Genomic DNA, 18500 nt, shown 5'->3' with positions numbered 1-18500 from the left:
TCAGCACCCATGCTAGGCCGACGTTTGTATGACTGCCACTTTCATCTTTATGTTGCCATCCTTGATACCTGTGCTTCAGCTGTTCTCACCCAGCAACATGGCTCCTCTTGGCGCCCTATTGCCTATTTTTCTACTAAGCTTGACCCTGTTGCTCAAGGTATGCCTTCCTGCACCCAGATTCTCTCTGCCATCCATACTATGGTAGTGGCTGCCTCTAATATAACTTTACATCAAAATGTAGAAGTCTGTACCTCACATTCTGCAGTATCCTTGCTGATTTCTAAACATACTCAACACCTCGTTAAGGTTCGTCTCAGTCGCTGTGAGATTTCATTACTTCTGAATCCGTTTCTCTCCTTTCAATGCTGCTCTAACACTAACCCCCCTACATTCCTGCAGGAAGAACCGCTTGAACTGCCTGATCCTCCCCATGATTGTGTTCTCATAAATGAACTTGTTACTAAACCATGTCCTGATCTTACGGACAACACAGATGTGATCAACAAAACGGGTCAAGATGCAGGGAAGATACCTGCCCAACTGTCGTCTGATTCATATGGATGGAAGTTTACTTGCTGGCTATGATTGCTGTGTGGATGGATCGTGTGGGATGTACTGATAGTCCTTGGTCTCATCCTAGGAATATACACTGTCGTCCGCTTATGCGTGAAATGGACTGTACATTTGTTTTTCACCTAAGCCAAAGAAGAGTCTGCTTAATTGATCCTTGTCTAACCCTCTACCTCCATCCTCGAACTTCCATGCTGAAATCCAGTATCTTTCAGACTCTGCTCCTCTGGACGATGACCTAGCAGAGGAGGCACTTGACTTATTTGAAAATACAAATTGACTGAATGGACTAATTGTTATAAGCCAAGTAGTTGTCATGAATTAACAAAAGAAGGGAATAAGAAAGTCTATAGACATAAAACTTGTCTTTAAACATTTAAACTAAAATATAATATTGAATTATAGAGCACATTTGCTGCACACTAGAAAATAGACAGGCAGGGAGGCTTGGTAAAAGGGGAGAACTCAAGGTATGCAGAAGATTATCAAGTGATAACAGGATACCCTAAGGCAATTAAGTACATTTGCCTTAACAGTGAATCTGTGCAAATAGGACACAGAGTGATAACATTCGTGGCTGTTCCGTTGTGAAATTAATGACAGCGTTTGATTCTGACCCCGAAACGAAACTTGGTACTGTCAAAAGCCTTGTAATTGACAGTCAGGTCCTGTGAATTATAATGGATTCTTATTACCCTTTGCAAGCTATGCAAACAGAGGGAAAAACACCTTTGCTGTTAAAAGTCCCTGACTTGAGAGTTCAAAAGGACAAGAGAGAGGAACCATTATAGCACTGGGGCTCCCGAAGCCATTAAAAAATTACCTGCGTTGGATTGAACGTAATTGCATTTTTGAGAGTTTATGATGGTATTGAGTAGCCATTACCGGTTATTAAATATGAACTCTGTAAAAGGTAATGTTGACGAAGCTTTAACTTACTTGCTGTTCTTGCAGACCACTCTACAGACCTTTCAGACTGCCCACTGTCAATTCCAACTAATCAGATCTTATGTCTTATTTGAATCACAACCCTGAAAAGAGAACATGTTTAATTCGAAGACTAATGAATCAGTTTAAATGCAACCTTTTGGTAACATCTCAGCCTCGGGTACAGTATGATTCAGTGCCTAAAAAGCAGGAGTCTGCTCCTAGCTTAGAAATTATTCTCGGCCTAACATTGAAGAGATTCTGGCACAATGTGTCAGGAAGCCATTTTATGGTCAAAAGTTTGCCCTCCTGCTAAGAAGCCGTTTTGGAAAATAGTTGTATCTGACCTGTGACCTGTGCAAGGTTAGGAACTCTCCAATTAGCTCAGACTGGTACCTCTTTATGATGGGAGTTTATCTCGCTAGCAGGCACCTAACTCGGCTGGATATGTTTTTCCCACCTGATGAATGGCTTAGGGCCTGTAGGAGTGATTAGTCAAGCATACAGAGACCTGTCAATTAACTTTTCTTCCTTACGAATTAAGAACATGCAATGTTTTTGTAAACTTTTGTGTAAAGGAAACCACTTTGTAGCAGTACATCAGAGTAACCTGCCAGGGCACTTGAAGAGTTGGTCCCCTACTCTCCTAGGTTTCTAGAACCGAGCGAGTTTAGCTTAACGGTATCAGTGGAGCTATTGCTAAATAAAGGGGTGAACTAAAATTAAACTAAACTGCCTGTAAGAGAATTTTTTTTATTCCAGACTGTCAAAGAGTATGACCTCTGGGACGAATCGTGAGAGGCTACAGGTCTGACTCCACAAGGGATTCCCTGGGCTGTCTCAAATCCCTACTTTAACACTCCAACTCATCCATGTTGACAAGTTAGCCTAAACAGTCTAGTCCCATTTGCTAGCACTCGGCCCATATCCCTCTAAACCCTTTCATCTAGATTCCATTCAAATGTTGTAATTATACCAGCCTTCATGACTTCCTCAAGCAGCTAATTCCATACCCACACCACCCTTTGCGTTAAAAGGTTGTCCCTTAAGTCCCTTTTATTTCTTTGCCCTCTCACCCTAAATGTATGCCATCAAGTTCTAGACTCCTCCCAACTCAGGGAAAAGACCTTGTCTGTTTATCCTATCAATGTCCCTCATGATTTTATAAATCTCTATAAGGTCGCCTCTCAGCCGCCAACGCTCCAGGGAAAACAGCACCAACCTATTCAGCTTATCCCAATAGCTCAAATCCACCAACCCTGGCAATGTCCTTCTAAATCTTTTCTGAACCCTTTCAAGTTTCACAACAAACTTCTGACAGGTAGGAGACCAGAACTGCACACAATATTCTAAAAGTGGTCGAACCAGTGCCCTGCACAGCTGCAACATCACCTCCCAACTTCAATACTTGATACTCTGACCAATAAAGGAAAGCATTCCAAACACTGCCTTCGTTATCCTATCTACCTGTGACTCCACTTTCAAGGAGCTATGAATCTGCACTCTTTGTTCAGCAACACTCCCTTGGATCTTACCATTAAGTGTATAAGTCCTCCTCTGATATGCTTTTCCAAAATGAAGTGCCTCATATGTAAAAAAAAATTAAACTCCATCTGCCACTTCTCAGCCCATTGGCCCATCTGATTAAGGTCCTGTTATCCTCTGAGCTAAGCATCTTCACTGTCCACTACACCTCTAATTTTAGTGTCATCTGCAAACTTAGTAACTATACCTCGTATATTGACATCCACAGCATTTATATAAATGATGAAAAGTAGTGGACCCAGCACCCATCCTTGTGGTATACTACTGGTCACAGGCCTCCAGTCTGAAAAGCAACTCTCCACCACCACCCATAAGACCATAAGACATAGGAGTGGAAGTAAGGCCATTCGGCCCATCGAGTCCACTCCGCCATTCAATCATGGCTGATGCGCATTTCAGCTCCACTCACCAGCGTTCTCCCCGTAGCCCTTAATTCCTCTAGACAACAAGAATCTATCAATCTCGGCCTTGAAGACATTTAGCGTCCCGGCTTCCACTGCACTTCGTGGCAATGAATTCCACAGGCCCACCACTCTCTGGCTGAAGAAATGTCTCCGCATTTCTGTTCTGAAATGACCCCCTCTAATTCTAAGGCTGTGTCCACGGGTCCTAGTCTCCTCGTTTAACTGAAACAATTTCCTAGCATCCACCTTTTCCAAGCCATGTATTATTTTGTATGCCTCTATTAAGTCTCCCCTCAATCTTCTAAACTCCAACGAATACAATCCCAGTATCCTCAGCCGTTCCTCATATGTTAGACCTGTCATTCCAGGGATCATCCGTGTGAATCTCCGCTGGACACGTTCCAGTGCCAGTATGTCCTTCCTGAGGTGTGGGGACCAAAACTGGACACAGTACTCCAAATGGGGCCTAACCAGAGCTTTATAAAGTCTTAGTAGTACATCTCTGCTTTTATATTCCAACCCTCTTGAGATAAGAGACAACATTGCATTCGCTTTCTCTATCTTCCTACGTGTGAGCTGGTTCTGTATCCAAATGGCTAGTTCTCCCTGTATTCCATGATATCTAACCTTGCGAACCTGTCTCCCTTGGGGAATCTTGTCAAACGCCTTACTAAAGTCTATCTAGTACCCTGGCATGTAGGCCATCAGGCCCAGGGGACTTGTCTGCCCTCAATCCTAATAGTTTGCTGTGTACCTTTTCCCTCTCAACGTGGATTGTTTAAGTTCTATCCTTTCTATCACCTTTGATTTGCCCGTTCCAATAGGAATAGCACTATTGTCCTCCAGCTTGAAAACTGAGGAAAAGTATTGACTAAGCTCTCTGCCATTTCAGTGTTCCTCCTATTAACTCACCGGTTTCATTTTCCAAGGGACCATAGCGACTCTGATCCCTTTAGCATGCCAACAGAAGCTTTTGCTATTCTTTTTGATATTTTGCGCTAGGTTTCTTTCGTAATTTATCTTTATTCGTTTTTTTAGTATCCCTTCGATTATGTTTGCAAGTTTTCCAATGTTTCAGCCTTCGAGGTCTGGAATAACATTTCGAAAAAGACTGAAATTTTTTTAAAAAACGTTAAAACTTAAAGACAAACCCAACTTTCAGGTGGCTGGCGAGGGGAGCAGGGAACACATTGGCCCCGCCCCCATTGTCTCCGATTGGTTGGATGCCTCGTCGAACCGCGCCCACTACACGCGGGGTGACGTCACGGTCTGGTCACCCAGCCCCTTGTGAGTTGGCGCATGTGCAGTGTAGGTCATGTAGCGAGACAAAGGCAGTGTTACTGAGTGGGAGAGGAATGGCGCCGGTGGCTTAAGGAACAAGAACAGGACCCGCTGGGAAAACTGAGCAGCCCTGGCTGCATGTGTCAAGAGAGTCCGAGGAAACGTCACGGGTCCAGTGATCCTCCTTCAGAACAGAAATAGGTTTCGGAAACATCCCGGAGAGGTCGCCAGGCCTGAGCGCCCGGGGAGAGGGGACAGTGAGTACCTACCTCGACACTGTCCTATTCCCCCCGAGTCCAGGAACTCCCCACATACGTTCGAGACACCACCCACGCCCTCCACCTCCTCCAAGACTTCCGTTTCCCCAGCCCCCAACGCCTCATCTTCACCACAGATACCCAATCCCTCTACACCTCCCTCCGCCATGACCAGGGCCTCCAAGCCCTCCGTTTCTGCCTCTCCCGACGTCCCCAACAGTACCCTTCCACCGACACTCTCATTCATCTGGCTGAACTGGTCCTCACACTTAACAATTTCTCCTTCGAATCCTCCCACTTCTTCCAGACCAAAGGGACAGCCATGGGCACCCGTATGGGCCCCAGCTATGCCTGTATCTTTGTTGGCTACGTAGAACAGTCCATCTTCCGTAATTAAACTGGCACCACTCCCCACCTCTTTCTCCGCTACATTCATGACTGCATTGGTGCCATCTCGTGCTCCCGCGAGGAGGTTGAGCAAACTTCACTGCCACATTCCACCCTGACCTTAAATTTACCTGGACCATCTGACACCTCCCTCTCCATCTCCATTAATAATGACCGACTTGATACCAGCATTTTATAAATCTACTGACTCCCACAGCTACCTGGATTACACCTCTTCCCACCCTACCTCCTGCAAAAATGCCATCCTATATTCCCAATTCCTTCGCCTCCGCCGTATCTGCTCCGAGGAGGACCAGTTCCACCCCAGAACACACCAGATGGCCTCCTTCTTAAGATACCGCAATTTCCCTTCCCACGTGGTTAAAGATGTCCTCCAACGCATCTTGTCCACATCCCGCACCTCCGCCCTCAGACCCTGCCCCTCCAACCGTATCAAGGACAGAACGCCCCTGGTACTCACATTCCACCCTACCAACCTTCGCATAAACCAAATCATCCGCCAACATTTCCGCCACCTCCAAACAGACCCCACCACCAGGGATCTATTTCCCTCCCCATCCCTTTCCACCTTCCGCAAAGACTGTTCCCTCTGTGACTACCTGGTCAGGTCCATGCCCCCCCTACAACCCACCCTCCCATCCTGGCACCTTCCCCTGCCACCGCAGGAATTGCAAAACCTGTGCACACACCTCCCATCCAAAGCCCTAAAGGAGCCTTCCACACCCATCAAAGTTTTACCTGCACATCCACCAATATTATTTATTGTATTCGTTGCTCCAGATGTGGTCTCCTGCACATTGGGGAGACTGGACGTCTCCTAGCAGAGCGCTTTAGGGAACACCTCTGGGACACCCGCACCAGTGGGCGGCACGGTGGCACAGTGGTTAGCACTGCTGCCTCATAGCGCCAGAGACCCGGGTTCAATTCCCGCCTTAGGCGACTGACTGTGTGGAGTTTGCACATTCTCCCCGTGTCTGCGTGGGTTTCCTCCGGGTGCTCCGGTTTCCTCCCACAGTCCTAAAGATGTGCAGGGTCAGGTGAATTGGCCATACTAAATTGCCTGTAGTGTTAGGTAAGGGGTAGATGTAGGGGTATGGGTGGGTTGCGCTTCGGCGGGGCGGTGTGGACTCGTTGGGCCGAAGGGCCTGTTTCCACACTAAGTAATCTAATCTAATCAATCAACCACACCGCCCTGTGGCCCAACATTTCAACTCCCACTCGCACTCTGCCGAAGACATGGAGGTCCTGGGCCTCCTTCACCACCAGACACCTGAAGGAAGAACGCCTCATCTTCCGCCTCGGAACACTTCAACCCCAGGGCATCAATGTGGACTTCAACAATTTCCTCATTTCCCCTTCCTCCACCTCACCCCACTTCCAAACTTCCAGCTCAGCACTGTCCCCATGACTTGTCCTACCTGCCTATCTTCTTTTCCACCTATACACTCCACCACCCCCTCCCCCCATAGCTATCACCTTCTTCCCACCCCCACTCACCTATTGTACTCTGTTACTTTCTCCCCACCCCAACCCTTCAGGATCTCTGCCTGTATTCCTGATGAAGGGCTTTTGCCCGAAATGTCGATTTTACTGCTCCTCTGCTGCCTGAACTGCTGTGCTTTTCCAGCACCACTCTAATCTAGACTCTGGTTTCCAGCATCTGCAGTCATTGCTTTTACCGAGAGGAGACAGGTGAGACAGGGGAGGATTGGAAACCGCGGGAGGAGGGAGACTGGGGAGTTTCTAAACTCCTAGGGGAGGTCTGAGGCCGTGAATAAAAGCTCCACAGGCCCAGTGTTTTACTTTGTTTGGGGAAGGACCTCTGGGGGCAACCAGTCGCCATATTCGTGAGGGTAAGACGCATGTTGTCTTGGGGCGGGGAGCGTGAGCATCCATCTTGGTGAGGGCACCATCAACTGTCATTTCTGGGAGAGAATTCCAACTTTGTGGCAGCCTTTGTGTCAACCAGAATTTTATCATTCTGGATGTAAGTTTGCTCGCTGAGCTGGAAGGTCATTTTCAGATGTTTCATCACCATACTGGGTAACATCATCAGTGAGTCGAGTTAAGCGCTGGTATTATGTCCTGCTTTCTATTTATGTCTTTTGGTTTTAGGATGGTGATATCATTTCTGTTCTTTTTCTCAGAGCATGGTAGATGGGGTCCAAATCAATAGATTTCCAGTTGGAATGACATGTTCCAAGGAATTCTTGTGTGTGTTTCTGGTTGGCTTATTGGATGGTAGCTTGTCATAGGATGGATGTATGGTCCCAGTCAACATGGTGTCCTCCTTTGTCTGCATGTAAAGATACTAGTGATAGTGGATCATGTGTTTTTGTGGATCAACAGTTTTTGTGGCTAGTTGATGTTCATATATCCTGGTGGCTAGTTTTATACCTGTTTGTCAGATGTAGTGTTTGTTACAGTCATAGAATCCCTATGTGTGGGAATATGCCCTTCGGCCCAACAGCTCCATACCGAGCCTGTAGAGAGTATGCCAGCCAAGCCCATTCCTCTACAATTACCCCTGACTTATGTACCACTATGGGCAATTTTAGCATGGCCAATTCACCTAGCCTGCGTATCTTTGGATTGTGGGAGGAAACCGGAGCACCCGGAGGGAACCAACACAGACACTGGGAGATTGTGCACACTCCACACAGACAGTCGCCCCAGGATGGGATTGAACCCGGGTCCCTGGTGCTGTGAGGCAGCAGTGCTAACCACTGAGCCACCGTGCCGCCCCCTTATATTTCAACAGTCTTTCAACTTTAAACACATTCATCACAGTCTTCCCAGAGGATTAGACTGTTCTTTCTCATTAGAGATGGCTGGTGGTGGTTTATCTTGAGGGTCACCACACCTCAGCCGAGGGGAAAGGCCGAGATGGAGATCCTCACATTTATCCAGCTTGGGTGATAGATAATGTGAAGCACCTTGGTATACTTTTGTTGAAGTGTGACCATCAGTATTAGCTGCTGCTATTGCTGTCATTTATTGGCAAGACTGATGTCAAGTGAAACAATTTCAGCAAGAAATTGGCAGCTGGCAGAGCTCCCCCACCCAATGCCAAAAAAGTGAATGCTTTTGTTGGTGAAAGAAAATTGGCAAAGAAAAAAAAGTTAAAGTATCATGTACCTTTAGAAAGAGTGGAAGGGTTGATTTTTCAAAATAAATGAAAACAACATTTATGAAATGGAGCAACAAACTAAATTAACAACGCAGGTTTCTTTTCACATAACTGCACTACTGAAAATGTCTGTATTATGGGAAAATGTTATGTACTAAAATCTGTTCTTATTTTGTAAAGAGTCAGGTCAATAGGTTTAATTTTGTCAACAGTGATCAATAAGATCTTGATTTATACAGCATCTATGTGAGATACACTGGTAGTTAATATTTGATCGAGTAAGTCTCCACTGACCACCACAAGAACAAAGATTTTCCCTGTCTGAACTGTCAGAAAAGATGTGCTTTCTTCACAAATTTTGACTTCTTGGTGTGTTTGTATGTCTTGCAATATTTGATTTTAAAGTATGTAATTTACAGTGAAAATGAATTGTTTGTGCTTTTTAATGTTGATTTTAAGGTACGCTGATAAGAAACGGTGTATGCATTTAGGCCGTCTAAAAATAGAATGCTTTTCATACTCAAAGTTGCTGTGCAAACAAAACACAATTTGGGAGGTGATGGTTGTTCCCTATCTCAAAGCCAATATAAATAATACCTGTGCTGTCAACACATGCAACCACTGCCTTTCACTCTTTTTAAAAAATAATTGGGAATTTAACACATCACACTACTGCAGCAGAATCTGAGCACGTTACATTGGGCTTCCCATCAGGATGCTGGAACAAACCTCAACCTAATTTGGGATGTTGGGGAAAGTGCAAAATAAATGAATCACTAGTATATACCCTGTGGTTAAAGAGCGCTACAACAGTATTATACGGACATGTCAGCTGTCTTGGTGAGACCGAACTTTACTCTGCGACACCTTGATTGGTTGTCGCTGACTGCATGTAAAACGAAACATTGTGGAGTAAAGACATTTTTGCGACAGAAAATGTTTTATTTGGCCTTCAGCAGTCACACCTACACTTTTACCATATATTTTGCTGCTTATTTTGATTTAACTTGATGATATATAACCTCAGTTGCTAAACAACCCTCAGTGGAGCCTCCAGCGTTATTTGAGATCAAACACAAAAGCCAATTTCTTCCGAATACAAAATGTTGCTGACGACAAAGAAAAATCATACAAAAGCTTTTATCAACACCCAGATCGATTTACCGCAACAAATAGCAGTATTGGCCATTCTGCTCCACCATTCAGTGAGATTATGTCTGATCTGATAACCCTCAATTCAATTTTCCTGCCTTTTCCCCAAAACCCTTGATTCCCTACTGATCTTCCTTTGACACCTTCAATTTTTCAGAGGTTTAACTTATCTAGAACTTTGAAGACTGAGACACTTGAACACACAGTAGCAACATCAATCCTTGTTAATTGTCCTTGCTTCTGTGCCACAGAAAATTGTTTTCTGGATCCTTGTTTGAGTCTACAAACTGCTCAATAAACTCAAACAACCCTCTTCTGTTCTTCTAATGAGCCAATATCTCTGACAGCTCCATTTCAATGAAACTGAAAAAGCTTCCTATCACTTTTGGTTGCAGCCAATAGCGTCAGGATTAAAGATGATTCTCATTTTCCTAAATACTTGGAATAGATTCAATTGATTTTAAACAAACAAGTTCTGACACATGTTCGGGTTCGTTTGAGAAGTTTAGCAGAATTGTTTTTCTCAGATGGGACAATGAAACTTCTTTAGATTGTTTCCACTATTGGAGGTCTACCTCCAGTTCTTTTTCTTAGCACATTATAATGATCTTCTGAACTAGTTTTATTTCATTATATCCATCCCTTCAAACAAACCAATTCTTCCCATAAGTAAATTCATCCATCTCCAGCACATTCTAGGTGATATTGTTCCTTAAATTCCATTAAAATGTCCTATCTCTTTCCTTAAATCTATGCCCCCTAATTGCTGAAGCCGTCCACCAAGGGGAAAAGTTTCTTCCTATCTCGACCCTAAGTGTCTTATCTGTACAAACAGGTCCTCACCCATCCTTCTCTGCTCTAAGGAAAATACCCTCAGCCGATCTAATCACTCTCATAGCTGAAACCCACCAACATGCACCACCCTGGGTTAGTATTCCCTTCTGCACCCTTTCTAGTGCCATCAAATCCTTCTAATAATGTGACGACCAGATCCACTACTCCAGCTGTGGCCCAACAAATGTCTTGTACAGTTCCATCATGATCTCCTGGTCTCATGTTTAATGCCTTAACTATTAAGGGCAAGTGTTTCATATGCCGCCTTAACCATTTCATCCACATGTCCTGTTGCCTTCAAGAATCTATGAACACATATACCTTTCTCTGATCTTCAGTACATTCTAAGTTCTTGTGATTCATCATGTACTCCCTTGCCTGTTGATCCTCCTGAAATGTATCATCTCAATCTTTTCAGGATTGAACTCCATCTGTCATTGTTCTGCCCATCTGACCAACCCATCTTTATTGCCCTGTAGTCTAAAACTTTCCTCCTTGCCATATATTAGTGTGGGTTCTGAATTTCTTTTGGGCCTGATTTATTTAGGTTGCATTGTGTTTATTTTGTGGGATATCTTAAGAAGATTGGGAGGACACTTGGATCCAGTATCTGTTTATATCCAAAGAAAAAACTCAAACCAGAATTTTTTTTTATCCAATGTTTTCCCTGGTAACATTTTCACAATGACTTCAATTCCTGAACACCCTTCGCTTAACTTAAACTATGTTCAAATCAAGACATTACTGAATGGAGATCATAACTTCTTGTACTATTAAATCTGTCTCAAGCAATGCTGCAAATTAGGTAACCTTGCATTATTATTTTATAACTGTGCTCAAAACCTTTTCTAAAAAGTGACCGGATGAAGATTGAAGTTGACTGAACTGCTTTCTTCATTTTATAATATTGCCAAAAAAAGTAAATGTTCAAACATATGCAATATTTTTCTTTCTCTAAAATAGGTAATGAGGTGAAAGGGAATAATGGACAAAGCATTGAAAACAATGCTGACTCTAATTCAGCAAGTATGTTCTTTTCAATAAGTTTAATTCAATATTTACATTAATTACAGTTGTGGGTGACACAAATAACAATACTTTAAGGCTGTTACTTAAGTTTAGAAATTCAATCACACTCTGTGTAGATGGCTTAAAATCATTATATCAAAAGCTTAAAGTGCTTGCATAAAACACGAAACCTCAGTTATGTTTATTATTTCCCAAAATGGGTTATCAAGTAAAAGTATTATTGGAGATTTGATGACAGCGGGCAAAATGGCAACTCTAATTTCGCAAGTATGCAAGGTTTAAGCTTAAAATGCATGACAGGTTTATTTATCCAAGAAATAAGCACCTTTACTCTCTCTAATATTAGCTCCAATTATCAATATTTGATATGAAATAGAAGATCTAGCTTGAGAAATCTACAACGTATTGCCACATGCTTGCCATAAATACGACAGGAACACAGTAAAAGTAGTGAAAATTAAGTCAGATCTTTGTGGTTACTGATCCATAAGATACAGAAGCAGAATCAGTCTGCTCCACCATTCGATCATGGCCAATGTGTCTCAACCCCATTCTCCTGCATCCTCCCTGTAACCCTTGATTTCCTTACTAATCAAGAGCCTATCTTTATCTGTTTTAAAAGCACTCAGTTACTTTCCTCATTTCAGTGGCAATGAGTTCCACAGAGTCACCTCTTTCTGACTGAAAAAAATCTTCCTTATCTCATCCCAGCATTTCTTGCCACCGAGAACTATGGGGGCAGAGTCCATGTGTATACTTCCTTGCATGGTAATTTGTAAATAACATTTGTTTTTTCAGGTTCATTAGCTGCTGCTTAAGTGTGTTGGTAGATTTGTGGGCTACCATGATGTGGAGAGGTTTGAGTTGTCTGGACATCATTTCACAGATGTCTTTGATGTAAGGTAATGTGGCTCGGGTTTCTGCGCATGTGTCTGCTTTGAGTTTGTTGTTGAGAAATCAGCGGACAGGGTTTATTGGGTACCGTTCTTCTTGAATATGTTGTATAAGTATTTATCTTCTGCTCTTCGTAGTTTCTGGATGGTGCAGTGTGTAGTGGCTCGTTGAAATAGTGTCCTGATGCAGATGTGTTTGGGATGATTTGCTTCTGCATTAGGTACTTGGGTCTGTGTATGTTGTTTTCCTGTAGACGTTAGTCTGAAGTTCCCTATTGACTCTTCGCTCTACTGACATCAAGGAATGGCACTTTGTTGTTCTCTTTTGTGAATTTTATGCCAGTAAGGATATTGTTGATGGTGTTGGAGGTTTCCTCTAATTTGTTTCATTTTGTGATGACAGGTGTCATCACTGTGGCGGACCCAAAATTTGGGTTGGAGCGTTGGGAGGGCTGTTTGTTCGAGTCTCTGCATTATTGCTTCTGCTAGGAACCTTGATATTGGTGGTCTCATGGGTGTTCTGTTTGTAGGGCTTGTTATTGAATGTGAAGTGGGTGATAAGATACGGGTCCACAAGCTTGACAATGTTATCTTTGCTGATGAAGTTGGTGCTGTTTGGTGTTTGTGTCTTTGGTGGTTCTTGTAGTGTAGTCAGTGTTTCTTTGGCCACGTTGATGTTAATGGATGTGAACGGGGCTGTTATGTCAAAGGACAGCATTATTTCATCCTCTTCTATCTTGGTGTCTTTGATGTTCAGGAATTCTTGGGTGGAGTGAATGGAGTGGCATGAATCTTCTACTCAGTTTTTTAGTCTTCACTGGAGGTCTTTGACTAGTCTGTATATTGGTGTTCCAGGTAGTGAGACTATGGGCCTGAGGGGTGCTCCTGGTTTGAAGAGGAGGAGAACAACAACAAACTGCCTTTCCTAGATGTCACAGTAGAGCGAACAGTCAAGGGGAACTTCACACAAGCATCTACAAGAAACAATACACACGGACCAAATACCTAACTACAGAAGCAATCATCCCAACCCCCACAAACGAAGCTGCATCAGGAGATTATTTCAACGAGCCACCACACATTGCAGCACAGAGGAACTGCGAAGAGCAGAAGAGAAATAAGTATACGTACTCAAGAACGGAAAACCAATAAACCCAGTCCGCCGATTTCTCATTGAGGCTTCCAAGCTGACCCTCAAATTTGGTTTGTCCCTGCATTCTTTCCTGGCTGTCTTTTCTGGGTTTTGAAAACTTTCCTCTGACTGCAGATAAGAATTGGGAAGTTGTGTTGTGGCTGATAGGACATTGGGTAGACCACTTTTGGAATATTGTGTGCAATTCTGGTCTGCTCCTATCAGAATGATGTTGTGAAACTTGAAAGGGTTCAGAACGCATTTAAAAGGATGTTGCCAGGGTTTGAGCTGAATGGGCTGGTCTGTTTTTCCTCGTGCATCAGAGGCTGAGGGGTGACTGAGAGTCATTAATAAAATCATGAGAGGCATGGATAGGGTAAATAGACAAGGACATTTCCCTGGGTGAGAGAGTCCAAAACTAGAGGGTAAAAGGTTTAGGGTGGAGGAGGGCAAGATTTAAAAGGGTCTGAAGGAGTAACCTTTTCATGCAGAGGGTGGTGTGTGTAAGGAATGAGCTCCAGAGGAAGTGGTGGATGTTGACACAGCTATGACATTTAAAAGGCATCTGGATAGGTATATGAATAGGAAAGCTTTAGAGGGATATGGGCCAAGTGCTGGCAAATGGGACGAGATTAGGCTAGGATATCTGGTTGGACCGAAGGGGCTGTTTCTGTGCTGTAGATCTGACTCTGGCTTGCCACTAACATTTGCCATGTCTGTATATTTAGTTTCTCTCGGGTTGTCTGTGTCAATGCCTTGATGTCTCATTCCACCCACCACCTACCACCACCACCACCACCACCACCACCACCACCACCACCACCACCACCCCCCACCACCCACCACAGGGACGATAACCACTTCATGTCTGGTTCTTTATCAAGAAGCTGTATTGCAGGTTCAACCTGAATTTACACTTGTTTTGCTTCCCAAAATCAGACTTGCTCACTCTCAGCAATATCCCAATATCCTGAAAGATATTAATTTTCACGTGGTGTTATCCAAAATTCGAAGGTGTCAGTCCTGACGTTTTTGCTTTTTCTGTCCCTGTCAGATCCTGAATCAGCACCTTCAGGAGAATTAATTTGAGGGAGTGAGAATAGAGGAAGAGAGAGAGTGTGGGATGCTTTCAATTTTGTGGAACAGCAAAAGAAAAAAATGTTCTGCAGAAAGTGGAGTAGCTTGTTCTGAATTTCTACCCTGGACTGACCGCGATGACTTTTGGAATCTCTTTTTTTTCTAGAGTATTTGAAGATCTGAAGACTGAAGTTTAAAAATCAACAGATGAAGGGCCTATGCCTGAACCGTCGATTCTCCTGCTGTTTGGATGCTGCCTGACCTGCTGTGCTGTTCCAGCACTGCACTTTTCAACTCCTCTCCAGCGTCTACAGTCCCCACTTTCACATCGATGTCTGACAGTCACTCAATCCATCGGGACCTCAATGATTTTGAACTATGATTCTGTGAGAAGGAGCAAAACATTTTGGTTCCTGTTTCAGACCATTTTCAGCATTCGTGGGACTGAATGAGAGTCTCTACTGTTACAGCGCACTGTGTGTAAAGCCTGAAACAGTTATACGGCCAGGAAAGAGGAATTTACTGTGGGCAGGGGCCATACACAGGGCTGTAGCTGCGGCCATGGTGAAACCAGAGGAATCCCACACCGTGGAGAAACCATGGAAGTGTTGCGACTGCGGGAGAGGCTTCAATGCCCCATCTGTCCTGGAGATTCATCGGCGAAGTCACACCGGGGAAAGGCCATTCTCCTGCCCCGAGTGCGGGAAAGGCTTTACCTGCTCCTCCCGCCTGCTGGACCACCGCCGAGTCCACACTGGGGAGAAGCCATTCTCCTGCCCTGAGTGTGGGAAGGGCTTCACCTACTCTTCCCACCTGCTGGCCCACCAGCGCGTCCACGCTGGGGAGAGGCCCTTCCCTTGCTCTGAATGTGGGAAGGCCTTCAGCAAATCCTCGGACCTGCTGAAGCACCAATGGGTCCACAGAGGGGAGAGGCCATTCAGCTGCCCTGAGTGCAGGAAGGCCTTCAGTGATTCCTCTGCCCTGCTGAGGCACCAGTGGGTCCACACCGGGAAAAGACCGTTCTCGTGCCCGCAGTGCAGGAAGGGCTTCACCCGCTCTTCTGCTCTGCTGACCCATCTGCGGGTCCACACGGGTGAGAAGCCCTTCAGCTGCCCCGAGTGTGGGATGGCCTTCAGCAGGTCTTCCCACCTGCTGAGGCACCAGCGGGTCCACACTGGGGAGATGCCCTTCTCCTGCCTCCAGTGCGGAAAGTGCTTTACCCAGCCCTCCAACCTGCTGACCCACCAGCGGATCCACACCTGCGAGAGACCGTTCTCCTGCCTCGAGTGCGGGAAGGGTTTTGCTGTTTCCTCTAACCTCGTGGCCCACCGGCGGGTCCACACAGGGGAGAGGCCATTCAGTTGTCCCGAGTGCGGGAAGGCCTTCAGCAATTCCTCTGCCCTGCTTCGGCACCAGCGCGTCCACACCGGAGAGAAGCCGTTCTCCTGCCCCGAGTGCGGGAAGGGCTTTACCCGCTCCTCCACACTGCTGACCCACCGGCGGGTCCACACGGGGGAGAGGCCATTCAGCTGCCCCGAGTGCAGGAAGGCCTTCAGTGATTCCTCTGCCCTGCTGAAGCACCAGCGAGTCCACACCGGGGAAAGGCCCTTCAGCTGCCCTGAGTGCGGGAAGAGGTTTACATTTTCCCGCAACTTGCGGAAGCACCAGCGGGGGCACCAGCGCTCACAACAATCAGATTCCACCGCTGACATTGCCATGAGTCCCCCCCAGGACTGATTCTCCTGACAGTGGGTGCAGTGGGAGAGTTGGTGCACTGTATTTGTTTTCCATTGGACTGCAACCTCACGGCTCAGGGGTGGCATTGTGACTCAGTGATTAGCACTGCCTCATGGCACTAGGAACCAAGGATCAATTCCACCCTTGGGGCGACTGTCGGTGTGGAGTTTGTGGAGGGTAGGAGAATGGATGAGATAAGAAACCGCTGCCTTTCTTGAGACAAGTCTCCCGGAGAGAAGTTGCTGACTGACTGTCTGATCTGTTGATCCTCACAGTGCCCCATTGCCCTCAGTTAACAGGAGGAGGTCCACACAGATGTACCGAAGCCCCTCTTTGGACAGTGGAAGGAAACCTGTGCAGACAGGGAAAACGTGCAAACTCCACACAGACAGTTACCTGAGGCTGGAATTGAACCTGGGTCCCTTATGCTGTGAGGTAGCAATGCTAAGCAGTGTGCCACCCTGTGGTGTAAAATTATGTCCCAATACATGTGTGAATCATAATGTAACACATGTATTGGGCCAAGCAGTGGAATGTGGTGAAACGGTTAAAAATTATGTCCCAATACATGTGTGAATCTAACCGGAATGGAGGTGTTGCTTAGTCCCGTGTGAATCTTATTACACACCACCCCGTGTGAATCTTCTTATCTGTATGTAACCAGAATGGAATGTGTTTTTTAGCCTTGCTCTGCTGTTCACATGAATGTTTATATCTGGAAAAGAGTATATCAGCTGGAAAAGTCTCCAGTTCGGTGAGTCTGCTCCGGGGTTACGTTTAACCGCCGAGCGTGGGTTGTTGGCAACTGCTCTACGAGAACTGACGGCTCCCAGTTCCGGTAACATGTAGAGTGAGTATAAGCCAGACCCGTTGTAAGTATGAGACCTGGTTGTGGCGACGCTGCGGGGAATAAAATGCTCATATTCTAGCAGACTCGCCTCTTGGTCGTTTGTTCTGTGTCAGACTACTCTCCTACGAACCTGACCTTGAGAATTTTTTAAAACACACCCCAATATGTTATAAAACTGGAATAAACCTACTAAGTTGGAAATGTGTCCATACCAAGAACTTACTGTAAATGTTTGGAAGCAAAAGTCCATCGGAATTGTCTTTGGGATGGATCCAAAACTTACTTCGTTAATGATTGAAATTACTTTGACCTCTGGAACTGTCTGCCAGAGAGTGTGTTGGAGTCAGATTCAATTATGGATCATTAAACTGAAAAGGAAAGCAATTGCAGTGTTCAGTGAAGAATAGTACAAGGTACTGTAGTGGGTGGCACGCTGGCACAGTGGTTAGCACTGCTGCCTCACAGCGCTCGAGACCCGGGTTCAATTCCCGCCTCAGGCGACTGACTGTGTGGAGTTTGCACGTTCTCCCCATGTCTGCGTTGGTTTCCTCCGGGTGCTCCGGTTTCCTCCCACAGTCCAAAGATGTGCAGGTCAGGTGAATTGGCCATGCTAAATTGCCCGTAGTGTTAGGTAAGGGGTAAATGTAGGGGTATGGGTGGGTTGCGCTTCGGCAGGGCGGTGTGGACTTGTTGGGCCGAAGGGCCTGTTTCCACACTGTAATGTCATCTAATCTAATCTGAGTTTCCTGATTGGGGCTGTTCACTTGCTCCTGTTACCATTTCAGGTTGCTAACTTTTCGTTAGCATCCTGCACATGTTGGGATTTTTTCTCCTTTCTATATCTCCTTGACTCAGTGACAAATCTAGTTTATGAATTGTTCCTATGATATCTCATGAGAGGGTTTATGATATTCACAGTGTGTCCAAGTGACGAAAAACAAACTGTTCATCTTAAATATTTGATTTTAAACAATGGAAATAAAATTAATGTTTGGAAAACACACAACTTGCTGTGTAGTAAGATAATCAGAAATAGGAATGGGAGTAAGTAATTGACCGTTGAGATGCTCTGTCTTTCATTTATCTAAATTCTCTTTCCTGCACTTGTTTTTTCATGACTTCATCTGCTGAAGTGACTACACGCCAAAAGCTTGTGATTTCAACATAAGAACTAGGAGCAAGAGTCAGCCTTCCAGCCCTTCGAGTCTGCTCCACCACTCAACAAGATCATGACTAATCTTTTCGTGGACTATGCTGCACTTACCTGCGTTTTC

General features: G+C 45.1%; 1 protein-coding gene across 1 annotated transcript in view; it reads left to right on the top strand.

Moving 5' to 3' along the window:
• Positions 1 to 18500, top strand: part of LOC148143647 (uncharacterized) — a 267997-nt gene that overhangs the window by 60016 nt on the left and 189481 nt on the right. The window contains exon 3 of the mRNA XM_087975254.1: positions 15468 to 16375. Coding sequence (XP_087831380.1) covers positions 15468 to 16375 — 908 coding nt within the window. The remainder of the gene's footprint in view (positions 1 to 15467; positions 16376 to 18500) is intronic.

The sequence above is a fragment of the Chiloscyllium plagiosum genome, unplaced genomic scaffold (assembly GCF_037043375.1).
Source record: "Chiloscyllium plagiosum isolate Xiang-an unplaced genomic scaffold, Cpla_swu_hap1 HiC_scaffold_27, whole genome shotgun sequence".
In the NCBI taxonomy this organism is placed as follows: domain Eukaryota; kingdom Metazoa; phylum Chordata; class Chondrichthyes; order Orectolobiformes; family Hemiscylliidae; genus Chiloscyllium; species Chiloscyllium plagiosum.
Note: the sequence above shows the minus strand (reverse complement) of the source record. Positions and strands in the feature narration are given on the sequence as shown.